This window comes from Podarcis tiliguerta, assembly GCF_965153285.1.
Source record: "Podarcis tiliguerta genome assembly, chromosome: 5".
NCBI classification, from domain to species: domain Eukaryota; kingdom Metazoa; phylum Chordata; class Lepidosauria; order Squamata; family Lacertidae; genus Podarcis; species Podarcis tiliguerta.
In genome coordinates, this window is record NC_139538.1 from 14,177,603 (window position 1) to 14,204,526 (window position 26,924).

The 26,924-nt window shown below is 44.9% G+C and overlaps 1 protein-coding gene across 2 annotated transcripts; it reads left to right on the forward strand.

Moving 5' to 3' along the window:
- The first annotated feature begins 594 nt into the window (after positions 1-594).
- On the forward strand, positions 595-25,523 carry TNFSF10 (TNF superfamily member 10). 2 transcript variants are annotated; one of them, XM_083442402.1, is made up of 5 exons: positions 595-1,011; positions 16,080-16,223; positions 18,132-18,177; positions 20,982-21,086; positions 22,229-25,523. In XM_083442402.1, the coding sequence occupies exons 1-5, from the start codon at positions 889-891 to the stop codon at positions 22,684-22,686; spliced, it is 876 nt and encodes a 291-aa protein (XP_083298528.1). In that variant the 5' UTR covers positions 595-888; the 3' UTR covers positions 22,687-25,523. The 2 variants fall into 2 exon arrangements, with proteins under 2 accessions (XP_083298528.1, XP_083298527.1); XM_083442401.1 differs by lacking the exon at positions 595-1,011 and adding an exon at positions 11,416-11,714.
- Positions 25,524-26,924: the final 1,401 nt, after the last annotated feature.

Here is a 26,924-nt window from a genome sequence, read left to right on the forward strand (position 1 = left end):
TACAACTAATCCAGAATGCGGCAGCTAGACTGGTGACTGGGGGCGGCCGCCGAGACCACATAACACCCGTCTTGAAAGACCTACATTGGCTCCCAGTACGTTTCCGAGCACAATTCAAAGTGCTGGTGTTGACCTTTAAAGCCCTAAACGGCCTCGGCCCAGTATACCTGAAGGAGCGTCTCCACCCCCATCGTTCTGCCCGGACACTGAGGTCCAGCTCCGAGGGCCTTTTGGCGGTTCCCTCATTGCGAGAAGCAAAGCTACAGGGAACCAGGCAGAGGACCTTCTCGGTAGTGGCGCCCGCCCTGTGGAACACCCTCCCATCAGATGTCAAAGCGATAAATAACTACCTGACATTTAGAAGACATCTTAAGGCAGCCCTGTTCAGGGAAGTTTTTAATCTGTGATATTTTACTGTATTTTTTGTTTCTATGGAAGCCGTCCAGAATGGCTGGGGAAACCCAGCCAGATGTGAGGGGTACAAATAATAAATTATTATTATTATTATATTATTTTGAAAAGGGGTTGCAAAGATTTGCAAAGCACAAAAGAGCGCAGCAGCTCGTTCCGGAGCGTTAGAAATAAATCCGCCTTCCTGCCTGCAGCTTTCTATTCCTTCCTCCTCCTCTTCTCTCGTTTCTTTCAAAAGCATTAAAAGCTCCTATGGCCAGGGAGGCGGCAGGAACAGCAGGAGGAGTAGGAGGAGACATAAAAGAGATTCAACTGCGGGAAGTGGCTCCACCTTCATTTAAAGAGAGGAGTTAGGAGAGGCTGTTGAGCACAGCCGCCGTCCTGTCTGCCTCTGCCCCCAGCCCGCCCCACCGAGAGAGACCCACGCAAGCGGATGCTCCGGGCGCCGTGCGCTCCCCTTTGTCTCCAGCGAGCATCATGCTGGCTTCCAGCGGCCCCAGCACCGGCCAGACTTGCGGCCTGGTGCTCATCTTCTCGCTGCTCCTGCAGTCCATATGCGTGGCTATTACCTTCCTTTATTTCTCCAACGAGCTGCAACAGGTCAGTGGAGAATTCGCGCGTGGGGGGGGGATCCGTGTTGGGTTTTTTTTTTCTTCCTCTGCCGCAGGCCGGCGGATCCTTGCAGCTTCCTCGCCGTGCATGCCTATGTGTATATTTAGATAGATTGCAGAGGTCTCCTCGGGAGTAAATCCCGTTGAGTTCACTGGGGCATAGCTCCCAGGGAGTGCATGCTTTAAAAAATAAATGCATGGTTTTTCCCTTCTCCATTTTGCAGCGTTGCCTTTACGCTCCCACGCGAGTTGCAACACGTTGGACTTGTTTCTCCGGATTAAGGGCCGGATCGCTCCCGCGCCCCAGCTTGCCTGCCTTTCTTACCCTCCCTTAGTTCTTTGTTCGTAAAGCAAAAGGAAAGTTCTGCCATTAGGCGGAGAGGCGTGGTTAATTCGAGGGATCCCCACGATCCCCACCGGTCTTACTTTGAAGTAAAACTCTTAGGAAGGGAGAGGATAATAAAAACGGGAAAATGCTTCAATTGCGCGTTTGTTTTGACTTCTTCAAACTCATTTAACCGTTTGTTTTCTTTGCCGGACAAAGAAACCCGGGGAAGTTTAGCATTCAACGGGTTCTGTTTACTTGAAAACAACATTTTGGCAGAGGTTAAGCCTGTTTGCCTTAAAAGTAAGTGCCACTGATTTCGGTGGGGCTTACTTGCAAGTAAAAGCGCATGGGGCGGAGTGCTCGTTTTGCAGCCCTGAGCGCGCGCGCGCTTATTTCCGAGGAAACGGAAATTGCACGTCTGCAACCCGATGCAACTTAACTCTCAAGTAAATCCTGCGCTGAGGCTATAATGCTTCCGGCAGGATCGGGATCCCAGTGCTCTGCGAGCAAGTTCCTCGCGAGCAAGTTGCATTGGTCGCACCGGGACTTGTTTCCGAGGAAACGGGGCAAGGGATTTGAATGCGAGGTACATTACAAAAACTCTCCCCCCTCCAAATTAAAAAGTATGTGTGGCGTTCCAGCTGGGACTCCTTCCAACTCCACCCAGCTTGGCCAATGGCCAGGGATTTGGGCAACATCTGGAGCGGGGGTGGGTGGGGATCCTGTGGCCTTCCAGATGTTGTTTGACTCCAACCCCCAGCAATCCTCCTCTATATTGGCCCGTGGTCAAAGGATGATGGGAATTTTAATCCAGCAAACTATGGATAGGTCAAACCTTCCCCACTCCTGGCAGAAGGTCTTCTGAATAATCAATAACCCTACATCCCGATCATGCTATCATTCTGTGCCAGTAGTTTGTTGTTCTTTTCATTGTGTGGGTTGTGCACATTCCGGACATGCAGTTCTCTCCCATAACCCTGGCCGTCGTCCACTTTGGAGCTGCAGGAAAAGTTTTTGCAGTTCGATTCTGCCTGTTGTGAAAACTCTGACAAAATGGCAAAGGGGGGGGGACCATTGCTCACTTTTGGGGAAGGGGGTCCGACAGCTGGAGTCTTTGTTCTTGCCAGAATGGATGACCCCCAGATGGCCAAGTGAAAAAGATAAAAGAGGGGCTCTTCTACCATCAATGGCGAACCAGATGTTTTGGCACTCCCAGCCTCCATCATCCCTCACCATTGGTTATGCTGGCTGTAGCTGAAGCCGTACCCCTGTGGCACAGCACAAATGTTCCTTACTCCCCAGGTTCTTCCTGCTGTTGAAAATGTGCTTTCAAACACTGCAAGGAACAAATGGTTTGCTGTGTAAGAGACTTAAATGGCTACATAATCCTCTCTTAAAACAGAAAGGGTTCGTCCCCGCCCCCTTGGAAGCTCTTTCCCAAACCTAGAGTGCTTTTGTTTTCAAATAGTGGCTAAACTCAACTGGCGGTCCAAGCTGTGACCAACAAGTCCCCCTGTTTTTGTTTTGCTTCCTTCTGTTAAAAAAAGAAAGAAAAAATGGTCATAAAATTTTTGAGCTGGCATAAACAAAAGGCTTCTTGGAAAAGAGAAGTCTTTGATTGCTTAATACCTCTCCGTATCTCGGTTTATCTTTCCAAAGGAGATAAAGGGTTCTGTTTGCAGGATAACCTCTGCATTTGGATCTGGAAATTACAAGTTGTTTTGATGAGCATTTTTTCTGAGATACTCCATGGGATGGCAGCCTGCTTTGTGCATTCCTTATGAAATAGCCCAGGTTGTAACAGTACCTGCAACCAACTTTGGTGGCAAGATCTGTGGAAGTTTGCCTCTTCCCCTTTCCTTAAGGAAACAAAAACGCCCATAACAAAAAGAGGGTTTTCGATCTGAGTGCAGGACAACAGTGGTATTTCTCTTTGTTTTGTTTTTTCTTCGAAAGTAATTTTCCAACAAACAGGCAAACACAAATAACAGCAAACATTAGGCAAGAAATAACCGAGGATCTTCCCAGATTGATAGCACATTCCAAAAATAAGGCTGCACGGTTTCTTACATTCTGAACTGGAGAAGATTTTGTGTGTGTGTGTGTGTGTGTCATTTTCGTTACATAAAAAACAATGCAATAAAAATCTCTTTTAGTGGTTGTAATAAAAAGAAATAAAATTGCCAAGCATCTCTCATTCGTGATACGCCTGAGTATTACAAGCTCATGTTCCAGTTGTAGCAACATGCCACCAAGTTACCTTTCCATCATGGAGATACAGTGAAAGAACCTCTTGTCTGTTCATGCAAATCCAGCCCAGCCATCAGGACTCCTGAGCAAAGGTGGATTCTGGTAATACTCACAGAAACTTAAGAGTAATCTTGATGTGTGCAGTTATGTACAGTCCAGAAGAGTTATTTAGGAATGAATAAATATCTGGATTGTCATGGTGCAGGAGACTATAGAAGAACTTTGATTTTCACACCTATGTTCTTCATACACAAGAGTTCTCATATTGGTACAGAAGAAGGTAGAACAACCTCTTGCGACCCCAAAGAGGAGGGCATTCACACGTCCACTTGCATTTTTCTGTTCTCTCCACTTCCGTGAACCGAAGTGCCCTTCTCATTAGGAAGAGTCATTCAGATACTGAATGAATAGCTGGGTAGACTCTTGCAGAGATGATTGTGGGGTGGGGAGAAGCCTGTTTTCCTTCAGCGCCTGATAAACTACAACTCCCATCATCCCTGATCAATTACCCTGCTGTCTAGGGAGGGTGGAAGCCTTTGGGAATTTCAACCTGGCCTACCTGACAGGGTCGTTGTGTAGACAAATGAGACAAACCAGGGTTTGCCAGCCCTATGAGACTAGGATGAAGTCCAAAGTTACCAATGTGATAAATGCTCTCTCTGTGACTAGCGTTGGTGCATAACTTCATTACGATTTCTTGTTTGGACACATGGGCAACTCACGAGCTATTCCTGGAGGGCTTTCAGAGGAGTGGTGCACCTTATTGCTTTATTTATCTTTACTGTACTTGCACTTTTTATATACTGGGGGTGCATTTCCCACGCTTTCCTTCCTCTGAACGAAGATGATCATGCTCAGTGAAATTGTAGGTCTCAGAATTACCCTGTGCTCGTCTTTCTGGAGAGGACAAACATCTCTTTCTGCCACAGACTTAAGAAAGTTAGATTGACACACACTGCTCAACAAGGTGACTTGGATTGTTCCTGTCCGTGCTTTGCTAGGGGGAGCAGAACTGCATGCAAGTCAGAGGACTATCCTCTTGGCATGCAACCCATTTGAGCTGGGAAGGGAATCTCCAGCCACAATCCTGTTACATTGGGCTTCAGATGCAAACTGGGATGTATTTGGTTGTGGTGCAAACAAACCCCTGGCAGAAAGAGGCAAGAGGGTCATAAACTTGCATAGTAGCATTATTAAGCTTTGTATAATAACCATGTGGCTTGGATTACTAATGGATTTTCTGAATGTGTGTCTTTGTAGGGAAATACAGCCTTGTGGGAAAAGGGTGCAAATTATTGCATCTCTGAGGCTCTGCAGAAGGGATTATTTCCATGGCCCAAATTTACATTTCCAGCTGCTTTTCTGCTTGGGTGGTGGGAGAATAAGGGGACTCCCAAAGGTGGGAAAGAAAGTGCAACTCTGTAATGTCACCTGCGCTTTCCTTAAGCAAGCAAGCAGCAACAACAACAGAAAACTGGACATAGCAATGGACTGCACTGAAGGCTTGTTGTCTTACTTCTGTCTTTGAATCCCTGCTTTGCAAAACAGTAATACCTCGGGTTGTGAATGTGATCCGTGCGGGAGGCACGTTCGCAACCCGCAGCGCTGTGTCTGCGCATGCGTGTGATGCGATTTGGCGCTTCTGCGCATGTGTGTGATTCTTGTGTTTATGGGCATGTGCGAGCACCAAAACCCAGAAGTTCTTCCGGGTTCGGCGCGGTCCACAACCTGAAAATGCGCAACCCACAGCATTCGCAACCCGAGGTATGACTGTATAGGATCAAAAATACAGGACTGTGTTGCAGGACTGCTGTGTAAGCTCTCTCAGGCTCATGTTCACTTCTAACATACATTGGACTACACTGCAGGGGTGTTAAAAGCAATGCACTCTGAGCCTGAACTCCACTCCATCCTGCAATGTGGGCATAATAGCAGCAGAAACTTTCTATTTTCACTGGAAGAAGGGTTCAAAACAAAAGCAAAACCATAAAACTTTTTTTTAAAAAAAATCATATTAAATAAGATCTGAATTGGAAAAAAGTCTTTGGTTCTGCTTTGTTTCTTGAGGGGTGGAGACACATGGCTATGCAATCACAAATACAATCCTGGATTTTCCCATTGTATTGTTTGAGCAGCTGTCACTTATGCTGAAAAGGAGGGGAGAATACATTTAAAGGAACCAGGAAGTCTCCCAAACAATAGAGTTATTAGCCTAGAGAGAGTTGGTTTTTGTTTGTTTTTAAGTCTTGTCTGTTGACATCCTTTAGGAAAGGTGGGGAAAACTCCTACTCCAGGAAAGTGCATAAGAACAAACAGCTCAGAATAAAAAAGCAGGCTCTTAAGAAGAAATCACCCAGAGTTCTCCTTCAACCTCACTTTAGCTCACTTAAGCAAAGAGGACAGATTTGTCAAACTGAAGTCACAGACTCATTGCTTCAAGGAGGTCTTTGGGTAGCATGCCTTAGTAGCATGAAACCTTGCATCTCAAGGTTCTCAAGATGCCAGGTTTCACTGTAAAACTCTCCGTAAAATATAAATTAATTTTACAGAGAGTTTTACAGTGAAACCTGGCATCTTGAGAACTTGTAGTGTTCCTTCTGTATGTTCAAAAACCCAACCCTTTAGTTAAGTCTACAGCAGGGGTCAGCAAAATTTTTCAGCAGGGAGCTGGTCCACCGTTCCTCAGACCATGTGGTGGGCCAGACTATATTTTTTGGGGGGAAATGAACGAATTCCCACAAATAACCCAGAGATGCATTTTAAATAAAAGGTTGCCTACCCCTGGTCTGCAGTGTTTGTACAGAAGAGCTTTCAAAACATGTGGTGCAGTTTCAGGGTGGAACTGGCAGAAAAGTGTGCTCTTAGTTGTGTGGCTCAGTGGTTCCCAATTAACTAAGTACAGTACTGCAGACCCCCTACATGGACTGCCTACCATTGAAAATTTAGCTAACTCTATGGTAGTTTCTGTTATGTGAATGCTGCCATGGTGGGCAGCGGACCACCAATTGGAAACCACTGGTATAGCTCATTAAACTGGTGGTGCAGACTCCCTGCAGGTCTCTGCTGAACCTTGATTACACAATCTATTACCCCTGTGGTCTTTTATACAGCTTCTTGCCAGGGCTCTTAACACAAGCCTGCAGACGGGCTTTTCTCTTACACCAGGGTTAGCCAACGCGGTGCCCTCCAGCTGTGCTGCTATACTACAACTCCCATCTCATTGACTATTAGCCATGAGACCAGGGTGGATAAAAATGAATGATTTTTTAAAAAAATTAAAAAATCAGATTTTTAAAAAAATTAAATTGGATTTTTTAAAAAAATTAAATTGGATTTTTAAAATGTTTTTGGAGGAAAAATCTTTCTAAAGATAGTTTTCTATTTAACATACATTATAGTCCAAAGGCTATTCATCAGGAAATAAAGATTTAAGTTTTTCATGTGTGCTAAAACTCAATCTAAGGTGTTTTTTTTTTTAAAAAAAGTTTAACCACATCTGTTAACAAACATTGATACATATGCTATATTGTTACTGTTTTAATTAAATAGTTTAAATTGTTATTAAGGAAATGATTATTTTTCTCTTTCCAATAAAGTACAGCAGAACAGTTGTCCAAATATAAACAGTTAACTTCTTAAACCTCACAATAATTTCATAATTATCTGTCAATGTTTTTCTAATAGTATAACCAAATCAGTGATTTTTGATATAACTGTAAAAACTACTCTGAAAATTTATTATTCCAAAAATGAAACCTTCATCTGGTTGTAAATACCAGCAAGAATGAGTCTTTCTGTTAAAAAAAATAATTTAAATCAATTCTTACTGACTAGTGATTTAAATTAAATCCAGCCGGCACAAGACTGATAGGAGTTGTACTCCCAACATCTAGAATCTTGTGCTTTCCGGATGTTCCTGAACTACAGTTCCCATCAGCCCCAGCAAGCATAGCCAAGGATGATGGGGGTTGTAGTTTGACACCATCTGGAGATTCTCCACAGCTGTACTAAGGGGGGGGGCGGTAAGGGAGTAAGTGGTGGAATTTGGTTTGTGCTTGGAGGGGCAATACTAACAGCATAGAGCCAATTCCTTGTGCTTGAGTGCAACACACACAACTGGTCCAAAGGTCTTGTACTGTTGTCCCTTTTCTAGGTCACTGCCCATTAATTTTTCAAAGCGACTTCCTTGTGCACCTATTTACCTAGACGTGTTGCTAGTATTGTCTGCTTTTAGCCGAAGCTAAATCTGACTACATAATTGTTCTGGAAACCGCAATGCCCAGGTGTTTTCTCGCTGTAAACTCTTACCTGCTTCTCTGTAAATTTTCCTGCAGTTTATGGTGCAATCTTGTAATCTTACTGTTTCACAAGAAAACAAACTCTTTGTGCCGGATTGTGCAAGTAGTTGGAGGAGGAAGTCCAGGATTGGTTCCTGAACACTCATGCATTTATCATTTTCAGATGCAGCTTGGCTGGTCAACACACCGCTTATTCTCTTGCCAGCGCCCCATAACCCTATGTCCAGTTTTATCTCCCAATTCCAATTTTGTTCAAAATCCGGATCTTGGAATTTAGAATGCGTTCTGCAGACGAGGCAAGAAGTTCTAATGCCCTAGGCATGATTACTCTGAAATAAATCCCACAAAATTCAGTGGATATTCCTCACAAACTATGTGAGCATAAGACTAATCTTAGTCTGATTTGGGTTACACTAGTGCACCACCTGTTTTTTCTTCGTTAGTTTTAAATTCCCTGTATTTAATTTATGGGAAGGGGGGAATTAACGTTTCACAAAATTCCCGCCCTCTTCTGCTTTTGGAGCAAACACCTTGGGTGAACTAAGTGATGAATAAGAGGACTTGATAGCTAAGGAGTAGATAGCCTTGAACAGAAGAAATGAAACTGTTCGTGATAGACGAAGCTGCATTTGACTTTAACTTGCTATTTCTGCTTCCCCTGACCTCATTCCCTCTGTTCCCTCTTCCTTCCTCTTGCTTGTTTTCCTTTTCTATCAAGTTTTCAATTTTTTGCGGGGGGAGGGTTATTGCATTGGTCATAAATAACTTAACTAGACCATGGGGAAAAAAATTTGGATAGTTTGTTAAAAAAGAAGTTCAAAACCATTCAGGCAGAAGATCTGTTGTGGTTTTCCTGGCTAGATGCTTTTTCCTGGAGTCATCTGAATCTGCCGACTCGGCCACCCGCACAACATTAACCTTAAATAAAGCCCTGGTTGTTGTTGAGAATGAAACTCTTCCATGCAGAGCGTTCTGGCTAATTGCAAGAGTCATCCTTGTGGGCTGAAAACCGCTCTGAAAGCGAAAATTCTGAGACACGGCATAGCTACAGAATGTTGGACTTTCAACATTGTGTTGCTGGAGTTTCGGGGGAAAGAGAATTGCTAGGTGGGAGAACGGGGGAACTTTTTCTTCAATCTGAATACTGCATGATGTCATTGGCCACTTCTCAAGTGGTGGCTGGGCAAAGGGGAAGCGGGTGAAATAATGGAAGTTTCTCTGACTTGGCTGGTCACACTGCAGCTACAGAGGAGTTCAGAGGTTTCTACACACCCACAAACCTCTTTCTCCATCTAGGCAAGCAAAGAGGCATCTCCAGAGTTACAGGGCACATTCTAGCTATGCAGAAAGAGGCTGTGGAGCAGCACTGGGGAGAAGAAGGGTCTGGAAGAGTCCTGAGGGCCACACACAGAGAGCAGTGTTCAAAATTCCCCAGGCGCATTTTGCGACCAAGTGAAGGTGTCATGGCGCCAGGTTTGGCGACTGACATCTTCACAAAAGATGCCGGTGGATCCATGGAAATTTATTGTCTCTGGGTTGTTTTATTCGATGTTTTAATGTGTTGTAAGCCGCTTTGAGTTTTTCCCCTTTAAAATATAAAGCAGCAGAGAAATGAAATTAACAACAACGAATTTCAACGATTAGCTTATATATATATATCCGAGTTTCTATAAGACTGGCGCTAGGCTTCACGGTTGATTATGGAGGATCTCACAGTGGAAGCCAATCAAAGTAGACTACTGTTCAGCCTAATCTATTGAAACACTTCCCCCTGCCTTCCCGCAACTCATTGAATTTGGCTGCTTTCTGTTGTTGATCAAGTGCCACATCATCTCTGGGGCCACATCCTCTGAAGTTGGGGGGTTCTAAGAGCTTTGTTCAAAGGGGGTTTCCTGCAGGATGTGGAACCAGGAAAGGGAACAAAGAAAATCGCTCTTGACCACCAGTAGCAGCTTCCTCCTTGCAGGGCTCTCCGTGATGGCATTACATGGAAAGGAAAAACTGGTCTTAACATATGAAAATGCTTTCCACAACTTGTTTGCTGTGCAGAAGGGTGAAAATGCAGCTGTGTGAATCTGCTGAATGGATTGGTTCTTCTTTTGGGTCCCATCTCCAAGAGGAAAATCGTGGATGAGTAACTCAAGTTGGGTCCTTCTGGAGAACACGAAAACTCTGCACGCTGCTTTTGGAACATTTTGGCTGGCAGTAGAGGCATTTCCCCCCGAATGTGGATTTTGAGATTTCAAGTCTCGCTCCCAATGGGGTTGCGAAGGAAACAAATGAGCACTTTATTTTTTGGATGCTGCAAGAAAATGAAAAAGGGGAACCCCGCCACAATTGACTTTATTGTGTGTGTGAGTAGATCACATTCCTTGAACAAAATCACAATCTTGTCGTATTTGATACCAGTCTTCGGATTTGGAAGCCGCAGAAGCAAATTACCCATGCACGTTTTTGTAGCGGATGGCTTGGAGGATTTGGAATGCGGAGATATCTTTATTACCTGGACCAAAGGAAGAATGCGAGGCGTGCTCTTCTCATTGGAGACGTCCTGTTTTCTCTGCTTTTCCTCCTTCTCCCCCTCCAGGTTCCTCTGGCTTTTACCTTAAGCTGAGGAATGCAGAGATGCCCCAGGGGTAAAATGGTTTTGATGGGTCCAGAGGGGCGAGTTGGCCTGTGCATCCCTGTATTTTTCCTTGCCTGACATTCGTGCAGCTTTCTGGCTCATACTTTGTGAGAAACTAGCCACTGGCAGAAAATGACACTGAAAATTCCCCCACCCAGTCTGCCCTGGGGTGAAGCCAAGTCATAACAAACTGGGTTAGAAGGGAAATGGGCTTGGCTGCTATTTCTGGCTTAGTTCCATGTCAGAGAAAGAAGTTTGCTAAGCTTCAACTAGTTGACAGTGGGGTTTTTTATTTTTTTGTTTGGCCACTCTGTGGTTTTTAAGATACCTCCAAAGACCTGAGCTGTGCTTCAAAGCTCGCACAGAGGTCTTCCTGTACACCTCCAAAACTTGTGCAGAATTCTCCATGTAGAATTGCAGAGTTGGAAGGGACCACAAAGATCATTTGGCCCAACCCCCTTTTCAAGGCAGGAATATTTCGTCCAGTGTGGGACTCATACCCACGATCCTGAGATTGAGACACACAGAGAAAGAGAGATGCAAACTGCTGCAGAGTTTCACTGGAAAGGAATGCAAAAAAAGGTCTGATTCTCTGGAAAAGGAAAGCAGAAGGTGGCGGCGTCCACTGAATGCATGAATTGGGTACGTATGTATTGGTGGGAGCAAAGAAAAGAGCCGTGATGTGGTGTGATGGCAGTATTTATAGCAGGGACAGGGGAACCTGTGGTATTCCCAGTGTTAGTAGACTGCAACTCCCGTCTTACCACAGCTGATGGGAATTGTAGTACAACAACAACGTATAGAAGGCCACAGGCTCCCCACTCCTGGTTTATAACCTGAAGAAGGCTACGTTTCTCTTCTCTCTGTGAACTGACAGGTCCTCAAGAGGTTCCGAATCATGCCAAAGGAAGAAGAACCCACCTCTAGCGGCTGGCACACTTCCCACATTGATTGCTTGGGTAGGTTAACTTCTAGGGGATACTTTGGCCTTGCGTTTGATGACTAGGGAGGGAGGGAGCAGATGCGACTGGAAGAAGGGATTGCTAAATGCTCCACCTTGTTTCCCTTTTAGATGGTGGCCACCGAATGAAAGACGCAATGGCAGGTGGAATGAAGAGCGAGCTGCCGCCAGGAAGACCTCAACTTTCTTCCAACGCTGGATAAGCCCTCCATCATCCAGTCTTCCAAAGGTCCAATATTAAAGTCCATAGTACTGCTTAATACCGTTTTCAGGGTGGGTGGAAGGTTTTTATTTTGTATTGTTTGGTGGTTTCCCCCTCCGATTAATAAAATGTTCATTGTATTTATTTTTAATGTGTCTGCTTTTGGTTTTCTTTGAGTTCCAGAATTTCCAGTGTTTTGCAAACATACTTTCATTTGGGATTCCCAGGGGCATTCAGTTAGTCACAAGAGTACGCATAATCGGGTGGATCTTCAGCCTGATCCAGTTACAGGGCCCCCCTTTGTTTCTTCACAGTGGTGTGCGCCTCTGGTGATTTGAATCTGGGTTTCACTCCAGTTCTCCACACCACCTGAGGTCTGCCAAGAGCAACTGGGATTTTGCAGATTTGAGAATCTTCCTTTCAGTGCTGAACTTTTGCACAGATCATTTTTACATCTTTCCCCCTAGTCCAGCAGTTCCCAAACTGTGCTCCACGAAGTCATTGGGAAGAAAAATAAATACAGTGGTGCCTCGCAAGACGAAATTAATTCGTTCCGCGAATCTCTTTGTCTGGCGGTTTTTTCGTCTTGCGAAGCAACCCTATTAGCGGATTAGCACTATTAGCAGTTTAGCGGCTATTAGCGGCTATTAAAGGTTTAGCAGATTAGCGGATTAGCTGCTAAAAGGCTATTAGCGGTTTAGCGGCTTAGAAAAAGGGGGTGGGGAGCGAAAAAAAATCTCAAGACTCGCAAGACATTTTCGTCTTGCGAAGCAAGCCCATAGGGAAATTCGTCCTGCGAAGTGCATCGAAAAACGGAAAACCCTTTCGTCTAGCGGGTTTTCCGTCTTGCGAGGCATTCGTCTTGCGGGGCACCACTGTGTGTGCCTTTGGTATAAGGGCGACAAAAGCATGACTGATTTCTCTCCTGAAAAGTGCTCCATGACTCAAAGCTGCTGCCCTAGTCACTAGTTCCTGAAATCCACCTAATAGGATTCCTTCAGAGCCTCATGCTGGCTTAAGTTTACAGAGGCAACTTGGGGAGACAATTCTCTATTTATCCATTAGCCTCTTCCATGAGACTTTACGGCTGTTTTAGTCGCCATCCAAAGTTTTGTACGCACTTTCCCTTCCAACCCCAGTTGCTCCACTCACAGTCCTCCAATCCGCCTCTTCTCAGCTCCCTTAATGCTTCCAATCTTGTGGTCACATTCCTCCTAAACCTTCCTCTCTCTTTTTGCCGCGCCTCTGCTTGGCTCCTCCTCCTCCTCCATCGCACCCCATCGCCTGGGACCTAGTCTGCCTCTTCAGACTGCAGCCAAGCCAGGTCACCTGTGGCACAGCTGTGTTTACATCCAGATGTGTTGTATCCGGTGAGGTGCAGCAGGCAGGGCTGTCCTTGGCTGCCTCTCAGCACAAGGATGCAAAGCTCTGAGGCGCCAGCAACCTCTGTTTACAAGCCCTCCACACCTATGAAATTATCGATTGGGGGTGGGGAATCCTGTTCCTGAGGCTTTCTAATGAGCCACGCGGTAAAATCGAGCATGGATTCCTAAGGGGAACACAGTGGGGGATTCAGTCTTTAAAAAATCCAGAGACTTGCATATATTATTGAGCAAATTTGCACAAGTTATTCCACGCTGTTGCTGTGCATCATTTATACTGGTTCTGCTCATCAGATGCGGGTGGGGTACATTTGCCCCCCACGGTGAGGATGGGGAAGAATCTTATTTGATGCGAACTGCAGTAGGTGCTCAGCAGTGCAATCTTCCACATGTCTACTCAGGAGTAAGCGTCATTGAGTTTGTTGAATTGATTGTCCTAAGAAGATTCCGTACACATCATAACTGAATATATGAACAGTCAGGACTGATGGTCGGTTCTACTACTGTGCTGAACTGTTTTCTGGCTCTTTATTTTGAGCAATTCAAGAGTTAGGGCTGACTCACACTTTGCCTTTGCACCACACTTTCTGGGCACGGGGTTCACGCTTTAAAGCTCTGTGTCAGAGTCTCCCCGCTTTTATGCAGACCTGAAGGAGTGTCTCCACCTGCATCGTTCAGCCCATACACTGAGATCCAGCTCCGAAGGCCTTCTGGCGGTTCCCTCATGGCAAGAAGTGAGGTTACAGGGAACCAGGCAGAGGGTCTTCTCAGTAGTGGCACCCACCCTCTTCAGATACCAAGGAGATGAACAACTACACAACTTTTAGAAGACATCTGAAGGCAGCCCTGTATAGCGGAAGTTTTAAATATTTGATATTTTATTATTTGTTTTTTTTTAAAAAAAAAGTGTTGGAAGCTGCTCAGAGGGCAGGGTATAAATATTATTATTATTATTATTTATTTTATTTTTCCACACCACTATCCCAGAGGAAACCAGCTCTTTAAAGCTGAATCTGGACAAATGGCAATTCGGTTTCCCCACAGAATAGTTTTCAGTGAGAGTGGTTTTTTTTTTAGGGAAAGCGCTCTGACACAGAGTTTTAAAGCATGGACCTGTACACAAAAGAGTATCTGGATGAGGCCTTAGTGGAGGATGGAGACTAACAGATGTTTGCAAAGAGGGAGGAGAAAATATTATATTATTGGGGTGGGGGAAGAAAGGGGAAGGGAGCTGAAGGGGGCCAAAATATGTTTAAAACACCCTGCGTGTGCACTCTGAAGTGGTGGTGTGCTTTTTACAAATAAAGCTCCCCCTCACAGTACTTCCATCGACAAAGACCTAGTCGTTTTTCTGGATTGTTGAGGATCACGACTTACGGCTTTGTGCTTAAAAGTGTCTGCCAAACTGGCTAAGTGGCCAACGATGCATTGTAGGCTTCCGGAGTTTCTGCGGAAGATTTGTGCCCCAATCCAGCAAGAAAAACTGATGTACTGAAACTGATGTAGCTGAAACAGATGTGGAAAAAGATGCTTGCCTGGTCTCAGTGAAGTAGCTAGAAAGGGTCTTTCAGTGCCTTTCCATGGAGAAACTGACTGGTTGCGTTCAACAACTCCTCTGCAACTAAAGGTAGATTGGGGCCCCCTAGCATTCAGCTTGCCAACAATTTGATGTGACTTTGTGACTTATTTTCTTGGGACTTTTCTTTGTATTTTACGAGAAACTTTCGGTGTAATTGTAAAACGATATTTTCATTTCTACGTGAATCAATACACTTGGGTGCAAGAGACTCCATTTATTTATCTTCCACTAAATCTTGGGTATATCCTGCTCCCCCCCCCCAACAAACACAGAAATGTTTTCCAGCTCCACAAATGCTTTAGTAAGCTGCCAGAAATCTCAAGAGGTGACACCTACAGGTTTGTTTTTAAAATGGAATTGGCGCAGTTTCAAAAATCCCCCCCCCAATATTTTATAAACAACCAATAAAAAGTGGTCCATTAAATGCATTCATGCAGCATGATGTGATCTGTGTTGTGCCTACTCAGAAGTAAGCCTTCCATGAGCTTGCTAACTTAATATCCCATACACAATTATGTGGGGGAAATCCCCATCGAACTCAATGGCGTTTGCATTTGAGCAGACCAATCTAGGATCGCACTGTGAAATCAAATGCTACCCGGGAGCCATATTTCAAGGAAGAGAGTTCCACAGAATTGTCACAGTGATGATGAATTTTCTGATGATTCTGCCGAAATCCCCTCCTTGTAATATAGGGAGAGATGTTTGCACGCAGCGTCAATCGCTGGCATTTGCAGCTGAGAGGAACAGGAGATGGGAAGACCCTCAAAATGCTGCAGAGCTGCAGCCAGTCAGAGTCGACGGTATTAATCTGGATGGACAAATAGAGTGATCTAGTGTAAACCAGCTCCCTGGGATAAAAAGATAAAGGGACCCCTGACCATTAGGTCCAGTCATGACCGACCCTGGGGTTACGGCGCTCATCTTGCTTTATTGGCCGAGGGAGCCGGCGTACAGCTTCCGGGTCATGTGGCTGGCATGACTAAGCCACTTCTGGCGAACCAGAGCAGCGCACGGAAACACTGTTTACCTTCCCGCCAGAGCGGTACCTATTTATCTACCTGCACTGGTGTGATTTCGAACTGCTAGGTTGGCAGAAGGCTGGGACTGAGCAATGGATTTGAACTGCCAATCTTCTGATTGGCAAGTCCTAGGCTCTGTGGTTTAACCCACAGCACCAACCGCGTCCCTTGCTCCCTGGGATACATCTGCTTTAAAAATAAGACCAACCATTTAGGTCTTTTATAAATGCTTTTTTTTTTTTTTTTTTTTTTTTTTTTGCAATGCAGCATTAAGAACAGAAAGGGCTTTGCTAGCAACAGAAGAGATTTCTGATGTTCACTTAACAGAAATTTTGTGCATCTCCCGATCTCTCTGGAGTTTTGCCCACTTGTCTTACACTTCCTTTTTTCCTTCTTTTTCCAAACACAGCTTCGAGATACTTACTCGAAGAACGGCTATGCTTGCCTTACCAGAGAAAACTTTTCCCTGGAAGACTTGGACGATTCCAGTTACAATGAAGAGGGCGACCCCTGCTGGCAAGTCAAGTTGCAGCTCTTACGGTTAATAAAAAAGGTACGCCTGTAATACCTGTATCAAGTGAAATCAGAAAAAGAACTTCGCTACAAGAATCTAGGCCCCCTTCAGGGCTTGCAGTTTTTGTAGGTCGAGTACCTAAACACCTGAAGATCTAAAGCACTCTTCCCCCAACCAGGTGCCCTCTAAATTGTCCGGACTAGAAGTCCCAGCTAGCATGGCCAACAGCCACAGATGATAGCAACTGTAGTCCAAAACCGGGGGGGGGGGGGCACCAGGTTGAGGAAGTACAAATGGAATAGTGTTTGACAGGGTTGCCAACTGACCAGGAAAAGAACAGTCTGCCCTGTGCTCCTACGCCTTCAACAACAGCTTGATGATACACAGGAATCAGCAGGGCGAATCTTTTTCATAGCAAGGAAATAAATATTATTACTTGCTACGTGTGCAGGCCATAAGTAATTATTAGAGGCCAAAGAGCAGGGGCTGATATAGTAATAGTAATAAATGCAACAAAAACTTGGAAACACTGTGTGTGCTATACAGGTAGATTTCCCATGCTGCCACAATGGGCTGTGTCTGTGGGGAATACTTTCTGTGGCAAAACTGGTTTTGCCTCCACTTAATGTATGAAATGGCTCTACCATTCCTATCCTATACCTGTATATGTCTACTCTGAAACCCATGCCATTAAGTTGAGATTTACTCCCAAGTAAGTGTGTATAGGATTGCAGCCTTGAGCATGATGCCACAGACTGCATGCAAAGCAAGAGCAGATCCACAGGGGTCTCTTCTACGTCTAAGGCAGCGGTTCTCAACCTGTGGGTCCCCAGGTGCTGTTGGACTACAACTCCCATCATCCCTGAGCTCTGGCCTTGCTAGCTAGGGGTGATGGGAGTTGTAGTTCAACAACATCTGGGGACCCACAGGTTGAGAAAGGCTGGTTTAAGGCATACTGAATCTGCTTACGTAAACCGGAGCATGTAGTCTTGCTTAAAAAGGGCTTTGCTCTCCTGTAGAGCAGCCTGGAGTCCCCAGATGGTTAACGGACTACCAATTCCCACAATACCTGCTGACTAGGAATTATGGGAGTTGTAGTCCAACATTACCTGGGGACCGAAGCTTGAGAACAGGCTGCTGTAGAAAGGACTTTATAGACAGGTTCACAGAGGCATCGAAAAGACGCACGGTTGAAAGCTCATGATGACAGCATAGTTAACATCACTTATAATGTTATTAGTGGCATTTGTACGTTGTGCAAAGAGTTTTGCTCATAGCTTTGCATTCGTATCTTGGAACCTTTTGACAAAGGGCAGTTAAGAAATAATTTTAAGCAGATGATAATAATAATAATTATTATATTTATTTATATTCCGCCCTCCCCAGCCGAAGCCGGGCTGAGAGCGGCTAACAACAGTAAAAAAATACAGCATTCTAAAATCAGTTCATTCTAAAATCCGTTCAAATCAAATTAATGGCAACCATTGGGCTAGAGTTCTGTGAGGATTACCAAAGGAGGGGGTCCGACTGTGCCTTGGGCAGAGGCCTGGTGGAACAGTTCTGTCTTGCAGGCCCTGCGGAAAGATGTCAAGTCCCGCAGGGCCCTAGTCTCTTGTGACAGAGCGTTCCACCAGATTGGGGCCACAGCCAAAAAAGCCCTGGCTCTGGTTGAGCCCAGCCTAACCTCCCTGTGTGCATTTCTTAAATGAACAATGCCCACTGTGTCCAGCATTATTGACAAGAATCCTAGTTCCCCAAAAGGTACACAGTAGTCTTCCTTAAGCTAGTGTGCCTTAAATGGGGGCGGGGGGGCTCACTGATGACTCACAATCTGCTATCCATCCTTGCTGTGCTGGAGTCATTGCTAGGCAGCTTACAGAATGGAATTCTGCTACTCTTAATTTACCAGGGAGGGAAAAAGCTAACCAATTGTATTTGCACTTGCAGATGATAGCCAGGAACCAAGCAGAAGTGGCAGCCTCCTCGGTCCAAGGTATTGATGCAGGGAACACATTTACTCCCCGTATTGGGCTGGAGAACGGGGGTGGATATGAGAAGTAAATATGCTGGTGTTGCAAATGCCCGATGACTAAATTCACTGAAAACTTGAATGTGTAGATTGTGGTGGAAGACAAGGCATGTGTATGGGGGGGGGAGTGCATCAGTTGTTGTTGTTGTTTAGTCGTTTAGTCGTGTCCGACTCTTCGTGACCCCATGGACCAGAGCACGCCAGGCACACTAAGAGCACTTTGGCCAAACTCATGTTTGTAGCTTCGCGAACACTATCCAACCATCTCATCCTCTGCCGTCCCCTTCTCCTTGTGCCCTCCATCTTTCCCAACATCAGGGTCTTTTCCAGGGAGTCTTCTCTTCTCATGAGGTGGCCAAAGTATTGGAGCCTCAGCTTCAGGATGTGTCCTTCCAGTGAGCACTCAGGGCTGATTTCCTTCAGAATGGAGAGGTTTGATCTTCTTGCAGTCCATGGGACTCTCAAGAGTCTCCTCCAGGACCTTAATTCAAAAGCATCAATGCTTTGGCGATCAGCCTTCTTTATGGTCCAGCTCTCACTTCCATACATCACTACTGGGAAAACCATAGCTTTTACTATGCATCAGTAGAAAAGGCAAAGAATGTCGATGGGGAAGCGCCATAGCTCTGTACTTTGTTGCAGGTTCTGTATCTGTGTTGCAGGTTCAGTCCTCTAGTTACTACTACTATTTTTAAACATTTTCTTGTTGTTGTTTGTTGTAAACCACCACCAACAAATTATTTATACTCCACCTATCTGGTTGGGCTTCCTCAGCCACTCTGGACAGCCCCAACAGAATATTAAAAATGTGATAAAACATCAAACATTAAAAACTTCCCTAAAGAGGGCTGCCTTCAGATGTCTTCTAAAAGTCAGATAGCTGTTTATTTCCTTGACATCTGAAGGCAGGGCGTTACACAGGGTGGGCACCACTACCAAGAAGGCCCTCTGCCTGGTTCCCTGTAACCTCGCTTCTCGTAGTGAGGGAACCACCAGAAGGCCCTCAGAGCTGGACCTCAGTGGGCTGAATGATGGGGGTGGAGACGCTTCTTCAGGTATACAAAAGTACATGCCGCTTTGTTCAAGTTGTACAGCCTTTTCTACAGATCAGTTCCATTTGTTATGAGACATTAGTGTTGAATACAGTGGGGTTTTGTGTTAGCGTCAACTAGACGGGTTCTCTTTCTATTCGCTTGTTACGTTTCCTCAGTAGCGAGGGAGGTTGGGGACCCAGGGTGGTATACACAGAGTTGTCTCCAAGTCAAGAGGAGACCCACTGACAATGATAGACATGACGAATTTAGGTCCCATTTCAGTGGGTCTGCACTTAGTTGGATACAACCCATAATGCTCGAGGGGGCCTGCACCATCTAATCCAGTTGCCTGTTCTAATGTAAGGAAGCCAGGACTAAGACATCCCCAACAGATAACTGTCCACCTTTCTGCCTGAAAAGCCCAACTGGTCCATTGTGAGATGGCATTTGCCATTCAGCAGCAGGGATGCTCAGCTGAAAAATCTACTACCTTTCTATAACTTAAGCCTATTAGATCTAGTCCCGCCCTCTGGGGCATCAAAGACCCAGGTCTTTGACTCCTCCAGTGTATTTGAAGAAAGCTGTCATGTCCTCTTGACTGACATGTTCTCCAGGCCATTTATGACCAGTTCATTCATCCTTTTCCTCCTACCTGAGCTTGTTTTCCATTTGGCTTGACGATGTTTCTTTTTTCTTTTTTTTTCTTTTTTAAGTTTAGCTTTTTATTAATCAGCTTTTAGAAGGTATTTTTTTTTAATGTCATAATGCCGCTATCCATGGTGTGGGAGCAATACAATATTTCAAAAGACAGCAGCTCATAGTACAGTTTCTTTTCCTCTGGTTGACACTGGTGAACACCCTACATTGCACATGTAGACCTCCCCTTCCTCTCCTCTCCCACTGAACTCCGCCATGAGCCCCTCATTTGCCCTAGAGGCTGAATCCATTCTGCTGAGAGTGACCATTCTGCTGGCAGGTGGACATCAATGGATTTCACCTATGGCTTGACGATGTTTCATTGCCTTCCTCTGACCCCGTTCCAGTTTCCCTCCATCAGGCTATAGCCGATGGGAAAGACCTGCTAAAGCTCTTGGAGAACTGCGGCCAGTCAAGAGTAGCCAGCACTGGGCTAAATGAACAGAAAGTCTGGAGTACCAATGTACCTGACATGTGAAACTGTGCCTCAGGTGGAACCACACGAGTCATCTGTCTAGCCCAGGGGTTGTCAACCTGGTCCCTACCACCCACTAGTGGGTGTTTCAGGATTCTAGGTGGGTGGTAGGGGGTTCTATAGCACAAGTTGAATCCTCCTTCCACCGAGCACTGGTGGGCGGTAAGGAAATTTTACCATCAAGAAAGATGCATTACTGGGCGGTAGGTATAAAGAAGTTGACTACCCCTGATCTAGCCCAAGCACCATCCGGCTTTGACTGTTAGCTGTTGTCCAAGATCTGAGGCATAAGTCTTTCCCCATTGGCTGCTTTTGTCCAGAGGGTTGGGTCCAAAAGTGGCCAGCTCTCCATGGGCTACCTGGGTGTGGCTGGCCACCTGCCGCTCCCCTGACACCACACGACACCCGGCATGCCGTACGACACCAGGTGTTTCAGCCGCAAGCTGCAAAGGGAGAATGATGACCACAGTCCATATGCAAATCCAGTCTCGCCTGCAGCAGTGCTGTGGTTGCGATAGTAATTCAAGATTAAAATCCTGACCTTTCTTCCTCTTTCATCCAAGGTGATGCTTCTACTGTAGATTCTACTGTGAGTCAGAGTGTCGTCCCCAGAACAGCAGCTCACTTGACTGGAAGCAGAATTGGGAAAAGTGTTTGGGCCACACAGAGTAAGTCGCTATGTTATTCCAGCAAGAGTATGTTTATATTTTTACGTCATTATGCACCTGCTAAATTAGGTAATAAAAGAAAAGCATTTGGATGTTGCTTTTAATGTGCGATTCTGCTGCTGTGTTAAATATTAGATGGCTATTGTTTTAAATTGTATTTTTTTATTTTGCTTAATCGTATTTCTATATTATTATCACTGCTATTATTATTATTATTAATTAAACTTGATGGTTACACAAGAGGTCTCCAGGTGACTTGCACCGTAGCTTAAACATAACTATAAATGCATTACAATGTGACACATTTACACAGAAACACATGCAATTCATAAAAGCACTCAAAAGCAAAACATAAGCCACTCTGGAGTGTTCTCAGAACAGATAACCTCTATCTGGTGTGGGGAGAAACTTTGGCTCTCCAGATATTCAGCAGCTGCAGCTCCCTTCATCCGCTGTCATTGGCTATTGTTTGCCGGGGCAGATGGGACTGTCGTTCAGCAACAGAGATTCCCCACACCAGTCCTATATGTTCTTAAGGTTGAACTCAGAATTTTCTGATTGGTTGATCGCTTTATAGTTAAAATGGGCATCATCCACGCACAAGAAAAGGGGCATTGTTAGCAAGCTTGGAGAAACTCCCCAGGATTTACAGGAGCAGATATTCAGAAAGAAAACGTAAGTGGTGGGAAAGCCTTAGGGAGAAAAAACAGCACAATGCGAAGCATGTTCAGTGGCTACAGAGTGCCATGTGTCTTGGTGGGGGATGAAATGGAATATCCTGGGAAAGGGCTGGCTGGAACCCAGAACAGGAGCTCACTGTACATCGCAACACCTAGCTGCAGGTCCCACTTGTGTATTGCAGCAACAACAGCAATAAACAACAACATACACCATCAAAATGAATGGTGAGCTGTATGTCTTTAGAAGCATTAGGGTGAGCAAAGAGACTGGATTGAAATTAAAAGCTGTCAAGAACTTGCAAAAGTACTCAACTTGCAAAAGTACACATTTGCAATTAATTCATCATCGCTTTCATTACTGTTACCTATTTATTTTGTACTTGAAAGGTTTGGGATTTGCTCTTGATTTTTTTTTTTTTACACCTAAAATACACGTTTTCTTTCTTTTCCAACCCGCTGCAGATTCTTCAAGCAGAAGTCGTTTTGGAGTCAAAATCGGCACATGGCATACAGCCAGCTGGCCTCATTCTTTCCTCCACAACGTAGGCTTGTTGGACGGGGAGCTGATTATACTGCAAGCCGGCTACTACTACGTTTACTCCCAAACGTACTTCCGGTTCCGTGAAGAGGAGGGTGTCGAGCGCCGTTCCGACCCTGACTCGGACAGCGTCAGGAATCCCAAGCAGATGGTTCAGTACATTTCCAAGCGCGTTGATACTTACCCAGACCCGATTCTGCTGATGAAAAGCGCTAGAACTAGCTGCTGGGTGAAAAGGGCAGAATACGGACTTTACTCGATCTACCAAGGGGGAGTGTTCCATCTAAAGAGGAACGATCGGATTTTTGTCTCTATCAGTGATATGACGCTCGTGGACATGGATAAAGAAGCAAGTTTTTTTGGAGCCTTCCTGGTCTCTTAAAAAAAGAAGAAGGGGGAGACAGACTGAATCAGAAACGCCTTAAAAAGACCTGGCTTTGAACTGCACAAAGACAACACTGACTCTCCAATTTTCTGCATGCAGAAAATGGAGCCCATGTGCAATCCTATTGACAGATGAACTGCCAGCGAGAGCCTGAAATTGCCAAGAAACAGAACAAACCTCGTCTGTCAATGTCTGTAAAGAAAGACCGGGTGCTAATGGCTGCCATGCCATGTATATGGAACTTGTAAGAAACTGTATCCAATTTCACTTTGGAAGAGGATAGGGCTGTACTAGTCCTGTCCCCTGAGAACAATATAGCCTGCAGAAGCACTACATACAGTTCGTTGCGCCTGCATGCTGGGAAACCACATGGAGCAAGGCGTGAGGTTCTTCCTGCACCACCAGATGATGGTTGTCTCTCTTGTGTAGCAGGTTGCGTTTGGTGGAGTGAGGAGGTGGTCTTTGGCAATGGGAACTTTCAGGATAAATGGTTGGTTGCCTCTGGCCAGGTTATTTCCACTGCAAACCTTTCACAAGCAGGAGGAGCAGAGATTGAGAACTGTCACATGGAAGAGCCCTCCCAGGACTGGACCACTTCATACTGGAGGGGGGGAGAGATAATGCTGGGAGGCTAAACTACTTGACATGTGAGCATTGCACATGAATGTTTGGGAGGTGAGGCATTAAAATATGGGGTCTGCTTTACGCTGTCTGAAGAGGAACAGTCCCAGAAGGGCTACACCATGTGACATATTCCATATTTGCTGTTCACCTCTTACCAGTCATCTTATTGGTAAAGTCTATAATAGAGCAGAATTTATGCATGGTGGGCGATCATAATCTGATTATACATAAGATTGGGGAAATGACCCACATCGCAGGCTGCAAACTGTTGCCCACTCATTGAATATTTGTCTTTAAAACTAGGCTACTCTGCCTTGGTACCCTGATTTTTATTTTTATTCTAAACCTTAAGCCCACCTTAATATTTTTTTAAAAAGTAATCAAGTGAATAAATAACATACTTACAAAAACAAAATAGAAGTGTTCACATGCACAGACCACTTCAACCCAGTCAAGCCTGAACACTGGAGAGAAGGTTGCCTTTAACAGCATTTGAGCTGCGCAGAAATCAGTTCTGATGTAGATGAGCATTATGACTGATGGGGTTGATGCTAATTGCAGAAAAACAAGGCCTAGTAAAAAAAAAAGTTTGTAACTCTTAACTGGAAGGTGTATCCAGTATGTGATGCTGCTCCACAGAAGTGAGTAATCTTGTGTTTTTTCGCAATGGTGGGGGGAAGTGGCATTTTAAAGACTTGTGGGTTAGCTTGCATATGAACCAGGGATCCACGTTTAAACCAAACACTTGGAGCAGTTTCATAGTAAGTCAACTTCAAACCATGGCTTATGAAGCCTGCTCATTGGGACTAGCCAAAGTTTGATTTGAACCATGGTTTCCTGGTTTTCACATAGCCACTAAACTGCAGCAGGGGGAACGTGATGTCCTCTGGAGGCTGTCAAACCCCAACTCCCATCATCGCAGACCACTGACAGGGCTGATGGGAGTTGTGAGTCTGATATTATCCACAAGGCCACAGTTTCCCCATCAGGGCACTAAATTAAAACTGTGGTTTGGTGGCAACCATCTGTGGCATTTACCATTCTCAGGGAGATACTGTTGGAAAACAACATATATTTTGAGCCAGAGGGTGCTTTTGAGTGTGATACAAATACAGGAGTGATGGTATTAAAGATGCCTTCATTTTATCCCTTTCTTTTACTGGCAATTGGACCTTGAAACAAGGGCCAGAGGAACAGCCTCCTGGCTCCTCCTATCGCCACACACCTGTTCAGCTTTGGGGTTCCATCCTGCATATTGGTTTCACAGACACAGGGAAGTAGATGCCAAAGACCTTTGCCGCAAGCTCATCTCTTGCCACACTTGACCGGCTGCAGGGGAATGTCGAGCTGGGAAGGAGTTTACTGCAGGGTCTGTATTGTGTTAAAATCTGCAGCGTTTTTTCCTGAAGGCCTCTCATACTCATTTGACTGGGCTACAGTGACCTTGCCATGCATCCCAGAAAAACACAGCTGTTTGCTTTTACAATTTCTCCTCCGTGTTCTCAAGAGAGAACTCCAGGATCACAAGGATTGGGGCTGGGGGGTGGGTGGGTAGTATAACTAGATAGGCCAAAAGCTTTCCTCAGTTACTAAACACAAAACAGAATGCTCAATGAGTGTTTACTCCTAAGTAAGGTTGCACAGTGGTGGAGCCATATGTGAGCCTCTCTATCCCTCAGTCATATATGAGTAAAAGTAGCAAATTTTGTGCCTTCTGTCGGGGGCGTGTGGGTGTTAAGACAGCATCCAGCCTCCATATTGAAAGTGCATGTGTGGGGCCATTGGCTCACGCAGTCTCTCCTCCCCCCTTGCACATTCAGGTGCCATCACAAGGGGCTGTGTGTGTGTCCTAATGTATGCACGTTGAACTCCATGCAAGGGGCAATCCTGATTGAGCCAGATTCTGCCCAGGCCGGCACCTGTGTGCAAATGTACGTGAGCTCTTCCTCAAGGCAGCGGAGTGTGCAGGTGGCTGCTGGAGCGTGGCCACTGCGTGCAACAGGGTGGAGCTAAGTCTGCATGGCCCCCTCATGTATTCTTCCAACATGTTGAGGGGAGGGAGGGGTCTGTCACTGAGCCCCTCCCAAGTATAATTTTGTATTGTAATGTTTCTTTTCATTTAGAATTTTGTATGAAACTTAAATTCATTGTGCAGTTTTCTAAGATGATTGTCAAATTTTGTAAATAATTTTTTATAAAAAAATTTTTTTTCTACAAATGAGTGTGTCCTTTCATCATCATGCATCTAGGCCTATTATTTATCATTATAATTATAACTAATCTTTTTACCCTTACAGATACTCAAGGCAGCCTACACATAAAAATAAGAACTGCTAAGAACATAGGAAAAACCATCATTAAACATTTTATATCTGTTTAAAAGCTGCCGGGGCAGGGAAGTCCGTTAAAGAAAACCAAAAACCTATGGTTGCCCTAGAAAAAAAGGAACACATTTTGCACTTTTAAGAAAGAAAGAGAATCAAGCAAAGCATTTCATGACATGGAAGTAGTAGACTCCAAGTCGCCTTGCAATGGCCTCAAATCAGATTTTGCTGTTTGACAGCTGCAGGAACAGGTTCAAAAAGCAGCAGGATGTCTCTTGGAGAATTGCTAAAACAAGACCAATGAGGTGACTGAAAAGGCTGTTGGGAAGAGCTCCCCTTCGAATGTCCATCTATCAGGCTTCAGGGAACCCGATCCCCCTCCCTCATGGCAGGCTGCCAGTAATGGAAATACAGTCGTACCTTGGTTTTTGGAATGGAACCCGTTCCAGAAGTCTGTTCAACTTTCAAAGCGTGGCTCCTGCAGCCATTCAGAAGCCCAGTCGGACGTTCAGCTTCCAAAAATAAGTTTGCAAACCACAACACTCACTTCCGGGTTTGTGGTGTTCAGGAGCCAAAACGATTGAGAACTAAGCTGTTCGAAAACCAAGGTATGACTGTACCAGAAGCTCTTACCAAGGTATTCAATATTCTCTAGGATAATGGCGTTGTTCCAAGTAATATCTCCCCTTCTACTTTCAGTCGTCAGCAGCTCCACCCCTTGTATCTATATATATCCCCCCCCCCTTTGTCTCTTCGCTTTCTGCTCTCCCACTTTCACTGCCCTCCTGGTCCTAGGAGAAGCTGGGTCTGGAATGCTTTCAAATGATAACGTGTCAGCCAGCTGTTCTGGCTCTGATGCAACCCCCTCCTCCTTACATCATCTAGCAGCTTTGTGCTTCTATCTCAGAGTCATGACCTGCAAACCACCATTGTAAATCTATACTGTCCTCCTCCACCATTCCAGTCTTCTGTCCAGTTCTTGACACCGTCCCAGTAAATGTTCCCCCAGAAATCCACAATGCACGACGGTCAATTTACTGTTTCCCACACAATTTATGTAATCTGCAGCGACAAGCTATCTGGTGAATACTCTTTTTAAAAATTATTATTATTATTATTGTTATTATTAGTTTGTTACTTTTTACACATAGAAAGTTACATTTGTTACTCAAACAAATTTTATTCCAATTCAACAAAACTAGTGACTTCTTGCTTGCCTGAAATCAATGTTTATAACTCAAATTACATACAATTGCATTTTTAATTTTCTGTTTTAATCTAGTATCA

Coding starts and splice junctions, on each gene's coding strand:
- TNFSF10 (XM_083442401.1), top strand. CDS start 11,523: ATGACTAGGGAGGGAGGGAGCAGATGCGACTGGAAGAAGGGATTGCTA. Junction 11,715..16,079: donor CATCATCCAGTCTTCCAAAG/GTCCAATATTAA, acceptor TTCCAAACACAG/CTTCGAGATACTTACTCGAA. Junction 21,087..22,228: donor AAGTGTTTGGGCCACACAGA/GTAAGTCGCTAT, acceptor AACCCGCTGCAG/ATTCTTCAAGCAGAAGTCGT.